The sequence below is a fragment of the Rhinatrema bivittatum genome, chromosome 6 (genome assembly GCF_901001135.1).
Source record: "Rhinatrema bivittatum chromosome 6, aRhiBiv1.1, whole genome shotgun sequence".
Lineage (NCBI taxonomy): Eukaryota > Metazoa > Chordata > Amphibia > Gymnophiona > Rhinatrematidae > Rhinatrema > Rhinatrema bivittatum.
The window spans coordinates 143,863,914-143,882,624 of NC_042620.1; the positions used below are offsets into that span (position 1 = coordinate 143,863,914).

Here is an 18,711-nt window from a genome sequence, read left to right on the forward strand (position 1 = left end):
CGCGCTAGTGTCCCTAGCGCCTCTTTTTGCTGCGGGCCCTCATTTGAATACAGAATCACGCGCACAGGAGAGCGGGCGTTTGCCCGCTCTCCCGTGACTTTTACTGTATCGGCCCGTGTGTTGTTTGAGTAACCAATTCCAAGCCATTGACAGCCTCTTTCCCCAGTTAGGGGTTGGGTGCAGTGCCCTGAAGTTACTTCTGTTCACTTTGCAGAGAAAGCCAGTGGTGCTCAAGGGAATTGACTTGGGGTCCTGCCTCACCAAATGGACAGTGGATTATCTCTCTAAGATGGGAGGAAATAAGGAAGTGAAGATTCATGTTTCCCCAGAACCACAGATGGACTTTCTCAACAAGAACTTTGTTTACAGGTATTTATTTCAGCAAGGGATTGCCTGTTTTTTTTTTTTTATTATTATTTGTTTATTGAATTTTCTCAAATTAAATACAAGAATACACTTGAATAGAAAACAGGTATTGTTTTACAGAAAAGCAATATCAGGAAACAATATTTATAAACATTTCTACATTTACTCAATACCATTCAAAGTCCTCAATATTGGGGAGTTAACCAGACACTATCCAAAGAAAATTGTAAATACAATACTTATAATAGAAAGCTTATTGACTGATGCGATGCAGTACGCAAAATATTTACAGAACGCTATCTTGAGAGTCTACGGGTGGAGATTCTACCTCTAAACCACACTCAGGAATTTTCCCTATTAGGAATTGTGACAACTGAGGAGGGTCAAAGAAAACATAAGAAACATTTTGATGTTTCACCAAACATTTACAAGGAAATTTCAAAATAAATTGACCCCCTATCTGTTGTACCATAGACCTCATTAGTAGAAACTGCTTACGCCTCTTCTGCGTTGAACGAGATACATCAGGAAAAATATTTATTTTAAATCTCAAAAAGGTTTCTGTTCTATGCCTGAAAAACAATTTCAGTAACCAGTCCCGATCAGGCTCCAGAACCAGTGAAACTATAAGAGTAGCAGGAATTGCAATGTCTGAGTCCGATGTTTCAATTATAGCAGTCAAGTCCATTAATGGCTCCATTGCTGGCTGTAATACTTCCATTCCTCCCCTTTGCTGGTTTATATTCCTTCTAGGCGTTGGCAGATAAAATATTTTAGATGTAGGTGGAATGGCATTTTCAGGGATTTTAAGAATTTCAATTAGATATCTCTTGAACATATCCCGTGGCGAAACAAGAGGGACTTTGGGGAAATTTATAATCCTCAAATTCTTGTTTCTAATATTGTTTTCTAGCATCTCCACTTTTAATGCTAAGTTAGCATTATCCTTAGCCAATATACTTTGAGATTGTTGAATAGAAGTTGCTTGAAACCTGATAGTAGATATTTGTTGATTTAAATCCACTGTTGTATTTCCCAACGATGTTATTTTTTGTTCCATTTCATTACTTCTTTTAACTATCGGTGCCAGTTGTTTAGATATAGAAGCACGTAACTCAGCTATTGCATCCCAAATAGAGATTAAAGATATCTCACCTGGTCTTGGGACTGAGGGCAGTTCTGGAATTGTTAATTCAGTCCATGCAAGCTCCTGGTCGGTTCCGAGGTTTTCCTCTCTTCCCCCGTCTCTCATTCTTCTCCTGGTTCCTTCACCCAAGATGGCCGTCGGGCTTGCGGATTCCTCCCCCACCTCGCTGTGCCCCGCAGAGAGAACCGATTGTACCACTTGGGTGCACGGAGCCTCTACAGCTATCGAGGTAGGTCTCGCATCCGCAGGGTTACCAGGAGGCGTTCGTTGCGCCGGGCTCAATGGTGAAATAGAGCCAGGGAGAGAGGGGAGCTCAAATTCCCCTCCCCCGCTCTCCAGCGGCTGGTTCCCCGGCAAAGGAGTACTGCGGGAGACGTGGGCGTTCATGGGTCCCGTGAATGACTGCCCAGGAGAGATCGCGGGGTAAGATACAGTCCTCGGCTTTCTTTTCCGTCCCATAAAAGTAATTTTAAGGTAAATATCTACCAAGTTCGATCAATATTACGATCCTGGTAGCTTCAGCAAGAGCGAACGTCCTCGTCGACCACGCTTCAGTCAGCCATCTTGGAACTCCCCCCAGATTGCCTGTTTTTAAATTTGGGTATGGATGGTTTCCAGAAACATTATTTATCTGGCTAGGAGTTTTATGAGTTATACATATCAAAAAAGAGGATATTACATATTTAAATTTCAAAACAACTTTATTAGTTCCAGTCTCCCAAAACAAGCCATATGAAAAAAATGAATAAAAAAGATATATATTTCATGTATTAAAGGGGTATCAGACATAAGGGTCTTTTTAACTTAATATGCTCAAAAGCTATAAGTGCTTTTTGTCAATCATTTACCTAATGATGGAAATATATTTTATATAAAATCATTTATATGCAATTAAAACAATTATTGAGCTTCAAAGTTAGTAGTTCCTAGTAAAGATGTACTGATGAGAGAATCCTTACTCAAAAAGATGTGCACCAATAGTTATCAATTGTGCACAGGAATATGAACACAAGTCGAACACTTTATTTCAAATCCAAAGAATAATCTTTAAAGTCTGTTGTTGTTTTTTTTAAATAAAGCCAGTTGTCAAAAAAAGACAGCATGTCCAGCCCTGATTTGCACAACTACTTTCTCAAGAGGAGGCAGACATACAGGGTCATTTATCAACTCGTGTTAAGGTGTTTTTTCATGTGAAAAACTTTTTCATGTGAAAAACTACTACCTAAACCTGACCTCGAGTTACTAGGTGGGCCTCCTATACAAATATAAATAGCTGCCCACTACAAGGGCCTGGTAGATACCGGTAGTATTTCTCTCTCTCCCCCTCCCCCGTGTCCAGTGGTGAAATGATAGCACACATTGCGATAATTAGGTTATTACCTTAAAATAGGCCCTTTTTTCTTCCTGACAGGATCTGCTACTCAAGAAAACACAAAGCCATATTCACACTCTGATTTTGCACAACTGTAAATTCCAAGATAAGCAGTATGTTTAATGTTAATGCTAAGTTAAGCTCCAGAAAGCGATACAATAAAGGTGATATACAGATATAGCAAAGACAGTAGTTGCAACAATATAATATAAATACTTTTCTTATAGTTATTAGGCAGACAGCTGAAGGTTCAGGATTCTCTCCCCCTGTCTGTCCCTCTGCCATCTCCCTCCCCTGCCGCTGTTAGTTATAATCTTTTTGTCTGCACATCAGAAGGTATGTTCCTAAAACATAGCCCAGAGTGCCAAACAGCTCATTTTCTCTTATGTCTTTAACCCTCTCACCACTGAGCTCACCACTGAGCCTGCACATCTGTTATTTACTTCTTCTGTTTTCTCAGTTTGTACAGTCACATGATGTGGGATCCGTATGAGAATACGGAGTCCAGTGATGCTTGCCTTCTAAATTTATTTATTTTTTATTTATTTGTTTATTTTTATATACCGATATTCGTGGTAACATCATACCGGTTTACAGATACGTTTCAATGAAATATACAGCAAATACATAAAATACATTATTATTAATAAGATATACAATGTACACATAAAGGGCCAGATTTTCAAAGGGGTACGCGCGTACCCCCCAAAAACCTGGCCCAAGCTCCCCCTGCACGTGCCGAGCTTATGTTGCATAGGCTGCCGGCGCGCAAAGCCCCGGGACGCGCATAAGTCCCGGGGCTTTCCTGGGGGGGGCGTGTCGCGGCCGGTGCATCATCGGGGGCGTGGCCGCGGCCACCGGACCAGCCCCTGGACTGGACCATGGCGTGCTGGCGGCCGGCCCGGTGCGCACAAGTTACGCCTGCCTCAGGCAGGCGTAACTTGTGCAACAAAGGTAGGGGGGGTTTAGATAGGGCTGGGGGGTGGGTTAGGTAGGGAAAGGAAGGGGAAGGTGCGGGGGGGTGGAGGGAACGGAAGCAGACTGCGCAGCTCGGTGCGCACAGGCTGCCGATTTTGCGCAGCCTTGCACGTGCCGACCCCGGATTTTAAAGGATACGTGCAGCTACGCGCATATCTATTAAAAACCGGCGTACTTTTATAAAATCTACCCCAGAATGACTAAACTGCATTAAAATAACATAATACAACTATCCTAAGCCAAACATATCATACTTAGGCCAAGCAATCCCATTACAGGAGGGGATATATAATAGGGGAAACCTGCTGCTCCCCCTAGTTACCTGTGAATGAAGCTTCATGGTGCCAGATCCCAGCCCTAGTTTTGATTGAGATGGAAGTCTAAAGAAGCAGCAGAAAAATGTTTGGTAAAAAAAAAAATCACTCTCCCATGCTACTGCATTATCTTATGGAAACTAGTGTTATGTTGTGTGGGGACATGCAAATGCTGAAAGCTGTGTTCTACAAATTTTCAGCAGATAGACAGTGGAGTGGTTGCTTTGTTAGTCAGTGGATAGACAGAAATAATACAAATAATATTTTGAGCCTGTGTTGTTCCAAATGACCCCAAGCTAGAGCTCTAGAACACAGGTTTTACAAAGCATTTGATTTTGGATGCAGGCTAGACACAGTTCTTGTAATGCAGTTAAAAGTGTTGTCCTTATCGTGGATCAAAGAGCTACCAAAACTTTTGTCCAGGGCCTCTTTCTGATCAGGGTCATCACTTTGTTTACATGTAGATGAATGTCTTGGTTGTAAGAAAGTACGGAACCTCGGAGTGATAATTGACACGGAATTAAGCATGAAACAACATATATCTTTAAAAGTAAAGGAAGGATACGCCAAACTCATGATTCTCAGAAAACTAAAACCACTACTAACAACTACCAATTTTCGATCAATGTTACAAGCTTTAATTTTTGCGAGCACTGATTATTGTAATGCCCCACTACTAGGTTTACCATACACCACACTGAGACCACTCCAAATGCTACAAAACACTGCTGCAAGAATTCTGACTGGTAAAAGTAAAAGAGACCACATCACTGAAAACCTAGCTGAACTACACTGGTTACCCATTGAGCAAAGAATTGAGCAAAGACTGAATTACATAGTCTGTATAAACAGATAAGCATGGGTGTAGCTTGCTTATTGCGGTGGTTAATACCCCTAACTTATTAAGCTATTTCACTTAGATGCAGTTCCAACACTGTTCTCTAAATTAATGGCGGGGGTGGAAGGGAAATAGAATAAAAAAGGTTACTAAGAGCCAAGAGAAACAGATAAGTATGTGAGAGAAAAAAAAAGTGCGAAAGCTTGCTGGGCAGACTGGATGGGCCGTTTGGTCTTCTTCTGCTGTCGTTTCTATGTTAATACAGTACAAAACACTATGCACCATACATAAATTAATACATAACGAAAAAGCAGAATGGCTGAACACAGCCCTTCACGTTCACGTCCCTCACAGAAACCTGAGATCAGCCAACAAAGCACTCCTAACTATTCCTTCAGTCAAAATAGCAAGACTAACCCAAGTAAGGGAAAGGGCGCTATCCTTAGCAGGACCTATACTATGGAACACCATGCCTTTAGAGATCACATTACAAAGAGACATCAAAACCTTTAGAAAATGTTTAAAAACATGGCTCTTTAAACAAGCTTATCACAAAGAGAATGGAGAATAGAATCCAGGGAAGTGTAGGGTGCAGACAGTAGAACATCCGCACACATCACCTTAATCAATATGTGTGTATTTTATTTTATTTTTCACTCACCACTAAAGGATAAGATACAATTATAAATCTATTCTTGTATTCAAAACTGATAATGATAGAAATGGACATGATTTATCACATTTACCAATTAATATTTATTATAAAACTATGTTACTGAACCATTATGGCACCTGTTTAATTGATATAATTTGATACATTTAGCAACATTAATTTGTGCCTTACTGTAAACCGTTGTGACAGTATCTGTCTTAACGACGGTATAGAAAAGATTTGAAATAAATAAAATAAATAAATAAACTAGTAGTTGCATTGAAAACTGGGAGGACATTTCGAGATCTATATTCAGAAGCATTTAGCCAGATAACATTTTATCCAGGAAAAATTTGGCTGGATAAGTCAGGGGCATTCTGAGGGTGTAGCTGGGAGGAGCTGAGTTAGCCGGATAAATAATTATCCAGCTAAGTTTAGTCATCCCGTAAACCTGTCCTAAAGTTAGCCAGACAGTCTTATTCAGCTAACTTTAGGATAGCCGATATATTCAGTGGCACAGCCGCAGTGCTGAATATATAGGCTAAGTTAGCTGGATACATTTTTCCAGCTAACTTGCCAAGTCACACAGCAGCTGAATATGGACCTCTCTTTTGGTGCTTTTATTGCCAAAAGGTGGAATATAAATCAAATTATTAATTAATACATTTTGTGACATACAAAAGTGAAGATCTGCAGCACCAATGTCGGGATGTACGTGTGTATGTGGAGGGCGGGAGAGATGTTTCAGTCTGAAATGAATGGCTTTTGTTTTCAGGGGAGAGAAACTGTATCAAACATAAATTAAGTTTTCTTTTAAAGTATTTCTTTACACTTCTAATACTGTGCATGTGTTGGACTTTTGAAAAAAAAAGAAAGAATGAAACAATATCAGCCTAACTTTTGAGTACTTACAAAATGTATCTGGATTAATAAGTTCAGAAGGACCTAATTTTAGATGCTTGAATTCCAAGGATGAGGGTAAAGAAAGCGTGTAATTCATTGCTACTTAGCACAGTCTTATATGTCCCCTGAGTGACCAGCATGCTAGTAGTTACGGTTTCAAGCTCAGGGGAAGCCTTATGGCCATGCTGTTGACCAGAGAAACAGCTGCAGGTTTTAAGGGCGAAGAAGAGAATGGCAAAGGCCTACTTGTATTGTGATCTGCTTTGAAGTTTCTGACCAGGCTCGAATGGCGGAATAGAAATAGTAAATTTAAATTAGTGTTCAGCAGCTTAGTGCCCACCTTCTGAAGAATAAATAGTAGCTGTAGGGTTAATGTTAATAGTGCCACTGGATCGTGGGGCTCGCATGGCCACTTACTGTTGACAGCCCGTGGCTAGATCAGTTCTGCTGCCTGGTGCCATCTGTCTGTGGGAAGAAATCTAGAGGATGCTGAAGGGCTCTCTTCCCCCATCTTTAATATCCTCAGGGCACATTTTAGATATCGGTATCTCTGAGCCAGATTACTGTGCCAGAAATGAATGTCGTGAGACTACTTGGAAAGCCAAGCTTCCTGGATTATTAGTGTCTGCTTTACCTCATAGAATGGCTTTCCTGTGTTTCAGAACCCTGCCCTTTGATATATTTGTACAGAGAGCTGCAGAAGAAAAGCACAGCGAGTATTTTATTTCTGAGGTAATTACCATATGGCATTTCTGATGGTAGTTTTATTTCCTCGTTTCCTTTCATTTTGTGCCTTTGACATCCTGGCCTGTTATGGCTTCGGATTTTTTCAGATTTCTCTGAATTCTTGGTGGCCACAATATGGATATCTGTAAACGTTGTATTTATTTATGATTTTTTCTGCCCTTGTTTTATGCCGCAGCATCACACAGAGCATAAAAAATTTAATAATAAAAATACAATAGATACAACACAGCAGTGCAGCAGCAACAACTGGATACAAGGTACCACAATAAGGTACGACATACCACAATCCATATTCATTACTAGTAAAGAGTAAGCAGGGCACAGTTTTACATTATTCTCGCTCATTATTTTTTAGCTATTCATTACTAAAAAAAAAAGTTCTGTTTTTCAAGGGCTTTAGAAAATTTAAGAATTAAATATTGCATTTTCTAAACAATTTGAAATAAAAGGTAAAGAGGCATATAGTATGGTGATATTATAAATACTAAAGAACATACTACAGAAGACAGTGCCGCGAGAGACTTTGGGAAGGTGTCAAAAGAAAGGGAGGAGGCAGTGTCATTGGGATGAAAAGAGCAAAGATTTTTATTTGAGACAAAGCAAACACAGGCCTAATGCTATTAAGGTTATTTTTCACTACTTTTAGAAATGTCACTTTATTTTATGTACTCAGGTTTTGAAGACCTTGTCCTAATTCACACTTTTAAGAATGGTAAAGGATTGGGACTGGATTGCTCAAGGGGATTGGCCCAGTTTTATGGAGCCTTTCACCTCTACATCACTGGTTCAAACCTGGCTCATGTTGGTAGTGAATTTAAAGGATGGTCCTATGTGAAAAGAGTTAGAACATAAGACTTGCCATGCTAAGTCAGACCAAAGGTTCATCAAGCCCAGTATCCTGTTTCCAACAGAGGCCAATCCAGGTCACAAGTACCTGGCAGGATCCCAAGGGGTAGACAGATTCCATGCTGCTTATCCCAAGAATAAGCAGTGGATTTCTGCAACTCTACCTTAATAATGGTTAATTTACTTTTCTTCCAGGAACTTGTCCAAACATGTTTTAAATGCAGCTACGCTAATAGCTTTCACCTCATCCTCTGATTCCAGAGCTTGAGTAAAAAGTATGTTCTCTTATTAGTTTTAAATGTATAACATAATATCTTCATTGTGTGTCCCCGGTCTTTATATTTTTCAAAAGAGTAAACAACTGATTAACATTTACTCGTTTCAGTCCACTCACTGTTTTATAGACCTGAATCATCTAAGCTGAAGAGTCCTAACCTCTTTAGCCGTTCTTCATAGGGGAATTGTTCCATCCCCTTTATCATTTTGGTCACCCTTCTCTGTACCTTTTATAAGTCTGCTATATCTTTTTTGAGATGTGGTGACCAGAACTGCACACAATACTCAAGATGAGGTTGCACCATATAACTATAGAGAGGCATTATGATATTCTCTGTTTTATTTTCCATTCCTTTCCTAATAATTCCTAGCATTCTATTTGCTTTCTTGGCTGCTGCTTCACACACTGAGCAGAAGATTTCAACATATTGTCAATGATGACACCTAAATCCTTTTCCTGGGTGGTGCCTCCTAATGTGGAACCGTGAAATATATAGCTTTTGCACTTGTCCACATTAAATTTCATTTGCATGCCTAGTCTCCCAGTTTTGTAATGTCCTCTTGCAATTTCTCACAATCCTCTTGTGATTTAACAACTTTGAATAATTTTGTGTCATCGGCAAATTTGATTATCTCACTTCTTGTTCCTATTTCCAGGTCGTTTATAAATATATTAAAAAGCAGTGGTCCCACAACAGATCCCTGTTGGGAAAATGTCTCCATTGGGAAAATTTACCATTTAGCCCTACTAACTACTAACCAATTGGCAATCTACAATAGGACACTGTCCCCTACCCCATGACTTTTTAATTTCCTAAGAAGTCTTTCATGAGAGACTTCGTCAAATGCTTTCTGGAAATCCAGGTACACTGTATCAACTGGCTCACCTTTATCCACATGTTTATTTTCGCCCTCAAAAAAATGGCAAATTTGTGAGGCAAGACTTCCCTTTGCTAAATCCATGTTAGCTTTGTCCCATTAAACTATGTCTATCTATATGTTCAGCAATTTTGTTCTTTATGATAGTTTCTACCATTTTGCCTGGCACATATATCAAACTTGCTGCTCTGTAATTTCCCGGATCACCCCTTGAACCCTTTTAAAATATTGGCATTACATTGGTAACCCTCCAGTCTTCAGGTACCATAGACGATGTTGCTGATAGTTTACAAATTTTCACTAGCAGGTCTGCAATTTCATTTCTCATTTCTTTCAGCACTCTGGGATGTATATCATCTGGTCCAGGTGATTAGCTACTCTTTAGTTTGTCAGTTTGCAGGTTGACTGAGATTAGTTTCAGTTCCTCTGAATCATCACTTTTGAATATCATTTTCTGGCATGGGCATTTCTCTTACATCTTATTCAGTGAATATGAAGCAAAGAATTCATTTAGTCTCTCTACTATGGCTTTGTCATTTCTAAGTGCCTCTTTTACCCCTTGATCATCTAATAGTCCAACTTACTCCATCACAGGCTTTTTACTTCAAATGTACCTGAAAAAGTTTTTAATTTTGAGTTTTTGCTGCCATGGCGAGCTTCTTTTCAAATTCTCTCTTTGCTTTCCTTATCAATGCTTTGCATTCCTCTTCCCAGCTTATGCTGTTTCCTGTTTTCTTCATTTGGATCCCTTTTCCATTTCTTGAAAGCTGTTCTTTTAGGTATTATAGCCTCTCTCACCTCACCTTTTAACCATGCAGGTAGTCCTTTAGCCTTCCTTCCGCCTTTTCTAATGCGTGGAATACCTCTGGTCTGGGCTCCCAAGATGGTATTTTCAAACAACTTCCATGCCTGAGCTAAACTCTTAACCTTTGCAGTTGCTCCTTTCAATTTTTTCCTAACCATTTTCCTCATTTTATCATAGGCACCTTTTTGAAAGTTAAATGCTGTCGCAGTAGATTTTGTTAATGCACTCCCCCCAGTTTAAGTCGAATTTGATAATATTGTGATCACTATTGCCAAGTGGCTCCAACACTGTTACCTCTCGCACCCAATCCTGTTGTTCCATTAAGGACTAGGTCTAAAAGAGTTTCCCTTCTTGTTGGTTCTTGTACCAGCTGCTCCATGAAGCAGTCATTTATTTCATCTAGGAATTTTACCTCTCTAGAATGTCCTGATGTAGTATTCACCCAGTCAGGGCTGGGGTAATTGACATCACCCATTATTACTGTGCTGCTGATTTTGTTAGCTTCCCTAATTTCTTGTACCATTTCATTGTTTAATTCATTCTGGCTAGGTTGATGGTAGTACAACCCCACTACTATTTTATTCCCCTTTCCACCTGGAATTTCTATCCTTAAAGATTCAACCTTGCATTTTGTTTCCTGCAGAACTTTTATCCTGTTTCAGGTATGTTTGTAATGAATCAGATATGAGAAACTTTATTAAAACAATTTAAATCTCTAGTGAGAGCAGCATGGGTGTCTCTTCTGCTTCAGTCCCCTGGGATTACTGGTTTCATTAAAATGTATCCTTGGTTTTTTTGACTTCAAGTGGCTGCCAGGTAGAAAGGTCATGCTGACTCTCTTGGAAGTTTAACATTTGGCTGCACATTTTTTGATCAGTCCTTAATTAAGCTACTGAGATTGTATTGAACATCTTTGTACAATACTAATGATATGTTTTTTTGTCTTTCTATTAAGGAGGAAAAGTATTACTTGCGCTCACTAGGTGAAGATGCACGAAAGGTAAGTAATTTAAGCACAACATTTTCTAAGGCTATCGCAGGCTTGCGCTAACAGCTAGCGAAGGTAGCGCACGCCTGCGCTACCTACATCTGGGCAGAGTCGGCCCCGGAAGGGGAGGAGTCGGGGCGTCACCAGGGCCAACTCTGCGAGGATGGCGTGGACAGCGAAAAGGTAAGGGCCTTTTCACTGCCTATTTCGTGCCCAATAACTACACCTTCTATGGTGTAGTTATTGGGCGCGATGCCAGCAGCGATCGCACCGCGAAGGTGCGATCGCTGCCGGCTAGCGCAGGACCGTCCCCCGTTTCTGCCCCCCGCCCCTCATTACCGCATTTTTCTAAAGTACCGCAGGCCTGCGATACTTTAGAAAATGAGGCCCTATAGGTATGTATGTTTGTGCATATATTTATATATCTTTATCTACATATGTATATGTTTTTATATTTTACATTCCAAATTTTAACATCCAGATATAATCTTAAAACGTATTACAAACACTTAAAGTGCAGCCCCCTCCAGGGTAGCACAGAGCTGCACCTCTAGCATATCTGTGCTAGCTCATTTCACAATTGTGTGAGTAGGAGAAATGGATCTTTCCAATATGAACCCATTCCATTACCTGCCAGTTCCAAGACACGCGTTAAGCTGCACATTTACATCTCTGAGAATTTAGGGATTGTTTCACTTGATGAACAGCAGACAAATATCTACTAGGGATATTTCAAATGCCATGAGGACACCAACAAAACAAGCTGTTTCATTTCATGTTTGAAAACGAAAAGAAACATTAATACAATTTCATTCTGATTTTGTTTCATTTTTTTACTGTACACTATATTGAAAATAAAAAAAACAAAATGAAACAAAAAACCATGAAACCCCCAAAACTTCCTGTAACCCCCTCACTTCGAAATGACATGAAACAGCATTTGTGGGGCTGCAGGCCTCTAATATCTACTCTATAAAAGGGGATATTTCAGTGCGATTCAGTGTGTTTTCTCTCTCCAAAAGTTATTGGGAAAAGCCTGAAAAACATATTTGGAGGAAGCGGGTGGCAGTGCCGATTTATACTCTCAATTACAGGGCTCTGCGCCATTCCAGCCCTTCCTTCGAAGGGTTATTAATCCTTTTGTCTCTTGAGACCACTTTTCAAAATATATTTTATTTTTACTCAGAGCAGGAGTAACTCTGGGCAGCCTTCCTTAAACCTTGTTTGTCTCCCATTATTATCTGAGGAAGGAAAAATGTATTTTTAATTTTCTTTTCCTCCTGTGGAAAATCACAGGAGCTAGTTGGTATTACCCTCTTTTTTTCATTTACTCTATCTAATTCCATTGGAATGGAATAGGAAAAACATGCCGGAAAAAAGACATTTTTTTAAAAATCTTGTCACTTTTACGGAAAGGGTACCATGATGGTCACAGCACATTTTTTGATCTTTTGAAAAGTAACATTGATAGCACCCATCTACCTGGCAAGCATTCAACACACTTTACTAACCATCCCTGCCATCCTCCCTCTAGCTTGTCCAGATAAGGCTGAAGGAGAATTAAAAAAGGAGTCAGGATGCTTCATAGACAACAGAGAAAGCAACCATTAGAGGTGCCATTTCTTGGATCTAGGGGTAATGAAAACATGCAAAAGCAGGATGTTCAGAAGAGAGAAGTCATGCAGTGCAACCAAGAAAGACAAGCACAAGCAAGATGACAGATACTTTTAAGGGAATATAGAAACAGTATGTACCTTTTCATTGCATGCAGCAGAAGACTGTGGCCAAAGCACAGAATTTGTTTTTTGTATTTGATTTATAGTAGATTCCACTTTTCAGACACTTCAAAGCAGATTACATTCAAGTATTGTTGGTATTTCCCTGTCCCCAGAGAGTTTACATCTAAGGGCCTTATTTACTAAACATTTTTCCCATAAATGGTAAATGAAGCTCTAAGTTTGTACCTGAAGCAGTGGAGGGTGAAGTGACTTGCCCAAGGTCAAAAGGAGAGACAACAGGATTTGAACCCTGGCTTTTCTGGTTTACAGCCCGTTGCTCTAACTACTAGGCTACTCCTATACTTCAGAGGGGAACAATACTACAGTGTGTACAACACAGTAGAGAGGGAAGAAGGAAAACTGAAGCAAATGACACACACAGACAAGACAGGAGAACACAGCAGGTGCCACATGAGCATACCAAACAGACCCCTAGATTCATCAAAAAGTCTTAATAACGCAGTGATATCGCCTGCGTTAAGAAAAAGGGGTGTGCCAGCAAGGGGAGAAAGAGAGAGAGACTATCTACAAGGCCCTTGTAGTAGTTAGCTATTTATATCTGTATAGGAGGCCCACCTAGTAACTCGAGGTGAGGTTCAGGTAGTAGTGTAGGGGTTAGGGGTCACTTTTACGGTCAGAGTGGGACGTACAAACAGAATTGTACATTCTTGTGAAGATTTGGTGTCCTTCGGCGTGAGGAAACTCACACAACGGTGAGATTTTGTACACTGTTCTCTCAATCTAGCTTGATGGACTCTCTATCTGGGTAACATCAAGCTAGGTTGAGAGAACAGAGTACAAATCTCAGCTTTATGTGAGTTTTCTCACTCCGAAGGACACCAAATCTTCACAAGAGTGTATTGTTCTGTTTGTACGTCTCACTCTGCATGTAAAAGTGGCCCCTAACCCCCTACACTACTACCTAAACCTCACCTCGAGTTACTAGGTGAGCCTCCTATAGTAGAATAAATAGCTGCTTGCTATGGTGCCACTCCTATAGGCGCTCTCTCACTTTCTCTCTCTCTCTCTCTCTCTTGAGAATAGTTTCCACTATTTTTCCCAGCACTGAAGTCAGGCTCGCCAGTCTATAGTTTCCCAGATCACCACTGGAGCCCTTTTTAAATATTAGGTTTACATTGGCCACCCTCCAGTCTTTAGGTACATTGGATGATTTTAATGCTAGGTTACAAATTTTAACTAATAGAAATGAAATTTCACATTTGAGTTCCTTCCGAATCCTGGGGTGCATACATCGGGTCCAGATGATTTGGTACTCTTTAGTTTGTCAATCTGGCCTACTACATCTTCCAGGTTCACAATGATTTGGTTCAGTTCATCTGACTCATCACCCTTGAAAACCATCTCTGGAACTGGTATCTCCCCAACATCCTCATTAGTAAATACAGAAGCAAAGAATTAATTTAGTCTTTATGCAATGGTCTTATCTTTCCTAAGAGCCCCTTTAACCCTTTGGTCATTTAACGATGCAGCCGACTCCCTCACAGGTTTCCTGCTTTGGATATATTTTTATCCAAAGCATTTGTTATGAGTTTTTGCCTCTACAGCTAACTTCATTTCAGATTCTCTCTTAGCCTGTCTTATCTGTGTTTTACACTTAACTTGACAATTCTTATGCTTTTTCTATTTTCTTCAGATGGATCCTTTGTTGCATACAAAGTAACCATCAATGCTGTAATTGTTATTGTCCACTAAACACAATCTGAGCAGTTTCAATGATGAAATGCACAGGAGATTTTGTCACTTTCTTGTGGATCTGTTGTGTTCCTTGTTAATTGTTGCAGTTATTTACTTATAAAAAGTGGAATCATCGAATAAAGCTCTTTTCTACCCCGACACTATAGTGTTTTGGCACATAGTGCCTGCATCATGGGGCCTAATGGATATGAAAGTCTGTTCCTGCATATTTCAGAGACTGTTGCGTTCCTTTTAAAGTCATGAAGTCTCACATCTAGTTGTATTAAATCTCTGCCTGCTTGTTATTCATAGCTCGCACGTCTATAGTCTGCATACGGATGCAGGCACTTCGTGCTGAAATGCTGCAGTGTCGGGGTAGAAAAGAGCCTTTTTTGGACGATTCTGCTCTGCTATAAATAAATGACCACAGCAACCATTAAAGACAAGGAACATAATAGGAGTAGTAAGAGCCTTTTTCTGAACGATCCCTCTCTGTTATAAGTAAATAACCACAGCAATTAAAGACGAGGAACACAACAGATCCACAAGAAAGTGACAACAAATCATGTGTATTTCATCATTGAAACTGCTCAGATTGTATTTAGTGGACAATAACAGCATTGATGGACACTTTGTTTGGGACTCTGTTTAAACCATGCCCTATCGAGGTTCAGAGGGTCATGGCTTATTTTATAGTATATTTTTTTGTAATTATATTTTAATATAAAACTACATTAATTGGATATGAGATAGTGTTTTGTAAAAATTTGAATTTATTAATTGAATGTGATACATGTAGTAGGTATGTAATAAAAATGGTTAAAATAGTTGTTTAATATATATTATGAGTGTTTAATATGATAGGAGCTATCCTATTTTTTGTAATTATATTTTTTCTTGGAGGATTTTCCCATAGAGGGTGGTATTTTTGGATATAGTTTGGACCAAAAAGTATTCTGAACCTTTTTAGACTGTCTTGTGATCTGTCTTTTGGCCATCATCTTTCTCTATGTCTCAGTTCTCTTTTACAATTTTTCAAGTCATTATTATACCAAGGGGAAGTCCTTAGCCGCCTAATTTTGTTTACAGAAATTTTTTTCATAGGGGCCAGTTCATCAATCACTGTGATGTTTGTTTCATGCCAACAATTTGCTGCTTCATCAGAGATCTGTGACTTGCTGCAAGTTCTATTGGGAGAACATCTTTCAATCTATCAATATCGACAGGGCCACATCTCTTGATAAGTTGGTTGCTAATGGTGGTATGAGTCACAGACGTTAATAAGCTAACTTTAAAAGAAATAAGACAATGGTCAGTAGAAGGGATGTGTTTAACTGATACAGACGAGAGATCTGTATTTATCCATTCTAGATTACAAAACACTAAATCTAAGGTGTGGCCAGCACTATGGGTTGGACCAGAGATGCATTGTTGTAATTCCAGAGCTTCTATGGAATCTAAAAAATTTCAGCAACCAGGGACAGAAAGTGTCGTGGACATCACTCACGGAGATCATCTAGCAATTTGGGCTTGTCTCTGATGCCTTGTTCTTTTCAAACAATAGGATATTGCTGATATCAGGAAGCAGTTTCCCACACTGGCAGAAGATATCAAGATACCTGAATTCTTTGAAAAGGAACAGTTCTTCTCCAGCGTTTTCCGAATCAGCTCCCCTGGGCTACAACTCTGGACCCACTATGATGTATGGAGTACATGCAGAGGTTTTTGGTCTATATTTGATAGTATACTCATCCTGTGTATTTTCTCTGATAATAATAGTTTTCCCCAGCAAACCATAAGGAGCCCGATATTCATATGCTACTTAGCAGGATAGATCACTTATCCAGCTGCGCAGATAGCTGGTAAGTTATGGGTGGGCAGTGGGCAGATTGGGGCGGCTCTACTTATCCACTAACTTAGCTGGTTAAGTAGGAATATTCATGCTTATCCAGATAAACCTGCTATAAAGCAGATCTAACATATCTGGATAGAAATTATTTAAGTAGCGCCAAGCTGAATATCCTGGGTAAGTTAACCAAATAAATCTTATCTGGCTAACATATTCATTGAGGATATCCTGAAAACTCCAACTGGTTGGTGGGTCCCCAGAACATGTTTGAGAACCCCTATTTTAGAAGTTAGAAGCTGCTTTGGGGATCAGTCTGAGCATAAGACACCACCAACCTGAGTATTTTATTAGGGGCCGGATTTGCTAAGGCTTTTTCCCCCATTCCCTGTCAATGTGAAGAAAACCTAGTAAAGCAAGCCCTTGGTTTCTAATCTTCAGTTAAGGATACACATACTATATTCATCGTTTGATATTTCCTGCATTTTCATGCATGGTTTGATCTGTGTGATCTCCTAGATCAAATGTTATATTAGCGTCCTACTTTTTTGATGCTTCTAATTAAAGGATTAGACGCAAAATGAAAAAAATCTGACTAGCTGAATGTAAATTAGTTGTAGGATTGTTTTTATGGCACTTATTTTTATTTTCAATTCTCTGGGAAAAATGGATGGATTATCATGGTTTTAAAACATCAATGTTGCATTCAAGACATCAGAGTTGGATTCAAGTTCAGTCCTTTGGGACATTTCTGTTTTTCAAACAATATTCATGTTTCAAGTTTTACCTTTTTTTTTTTTTTTTAATTGTAAGTTTTGGGACTGGCCCAGAGGCTCGGGTTGAAGGCACTGCACACTGTGAGCATGCAGACTCTTGTTCAGGGCCATCAGTCATTGGGATCCAGCATGCTGTGAAGATGACATGCTTGATTCCAGGAAGAGGGGGAAAGGACTTTGGCTAGGTGATAGCGACCCAGGCATGCCATTTGGGGTAGAAGGTTCCAAGATGGATACAAAAATACACTTTGTTTTACTTTCAGGTGATGGATAATTTATTAATCCAGGTGACAGGAAGGAAGCGCGTTGTGCTGTACAGTCCGCGAGATGCAGCCTATTTATATTTAACGGGTACAGTAAGTACTTAGATTTGAATGTGTTTGTGATCTCTATGTGGAGCCCCTGCATTGCTCTGCAAAGATCCCACTGGTTTTTTTTTTAATTTAAATATTTTTTATTAAATGATTGCACAAAAGAAAGCCTTACAATCAGACTTGTTAGAACAATAAAGCAAATACCGGTAATCGTCAGATCGTACCAAACGCAAGACAGTATGTACAGACAGAACAGCAATCATCATAACTATGAAAATAGTAATACAACCCTCAACCCCCCTCCCACCCTGAAACAGAAATAGAAACAACCATTGAACGAGTGACAAAAATACATAACTTCGAGTGTACCGGGCACCAGAGCACATTAGGACTGTTGGGGGATCCCAAGCCTAGTGAGAGAAATCAAAGAGTGAGAGGATCGAACTAATCAGGCCAGACTCATCACTGCGGAACACCCGACCTATGAGCTTTAGGCTCCCCCTGGGCCTGATCCACCATCCAAGTAATATAGGGTTCCCAGGTTGCAGTGAAGGGTTTCATGTGATTATAATGTACTGCCGTAAGGCGTTCCAGTTGGTAAGCATTGTGTAATCTATGGAAAACTTGAGCAAGACTGGGAATGCCACTCGCCTTCCAATGTACTGCTATTTCAATCCTAGTGACAATAAAAACTTGTTGTATAAACCTTTGTTGTGATTTATTCACTGATGCCAATGGCATAGTTAACAAGGCATGCCACGGCTTGACCTCTAAAGGTTCCCGAAGGATGTGAGAGAGCCACTTAAATATCTCAGCCCATAAGCTGCTAATTTTCCTGCATTGCCGCCAAACATAATAATAATCTCCTATCTGTCTGCACTGTCGCCAACATGCATCAGATATGATGGGTTTGAATCGATGAAGAAGCGAAGGGGTATAGTGCCAGCGGTATAGCAGTTTGTAATAGTTTTCCTGAAGATTAGCGGAGATAGAGCACTTGTATGCGGTCAAAAAAAATTTGGGACCATTCAGCGGCGTCCAAATGGTGGCCAAAATCAGCCGTCCATGCCTTCTGTTGGCAGAACTGACCCGGTGCCATCCCCGCCAGTGAAGTATAAGTTTTTGAAATAAGACCCCTCATCTTGTGTACATTGAGACAGTAATGTTCAAACAATGTGACAGTGAGGCGCA

General features: G+C 39.8%; 1 protein-coding gene across 1 annotated transcript in view; it reads left to right on the top strand.

Moving 5' to 3' along the window:
* Window positions 1–18,711, top strand: part of TYW5 (tRNA-yW synthesizing protein 5) — a 37,718-nt gene that overhangs the window by 1,756 nt on the left and 17,251 nt on the right. The window contains 5 exon segments of the mRNA XM_029606036.1: window positions 215–369; window positions 7,233–7,302; window positions 11,079–11,123; window positions 16,149–16,286; window positions 17,470–17,557. Of these exon segments, the coding sequence (XP_029461896.1) occupies window positions 215–369; window positions 7,233–7,302; window positions 11,079–11,123; window positions 16,149–16,286; window positions 17,470–17,557 (496 nt within the window).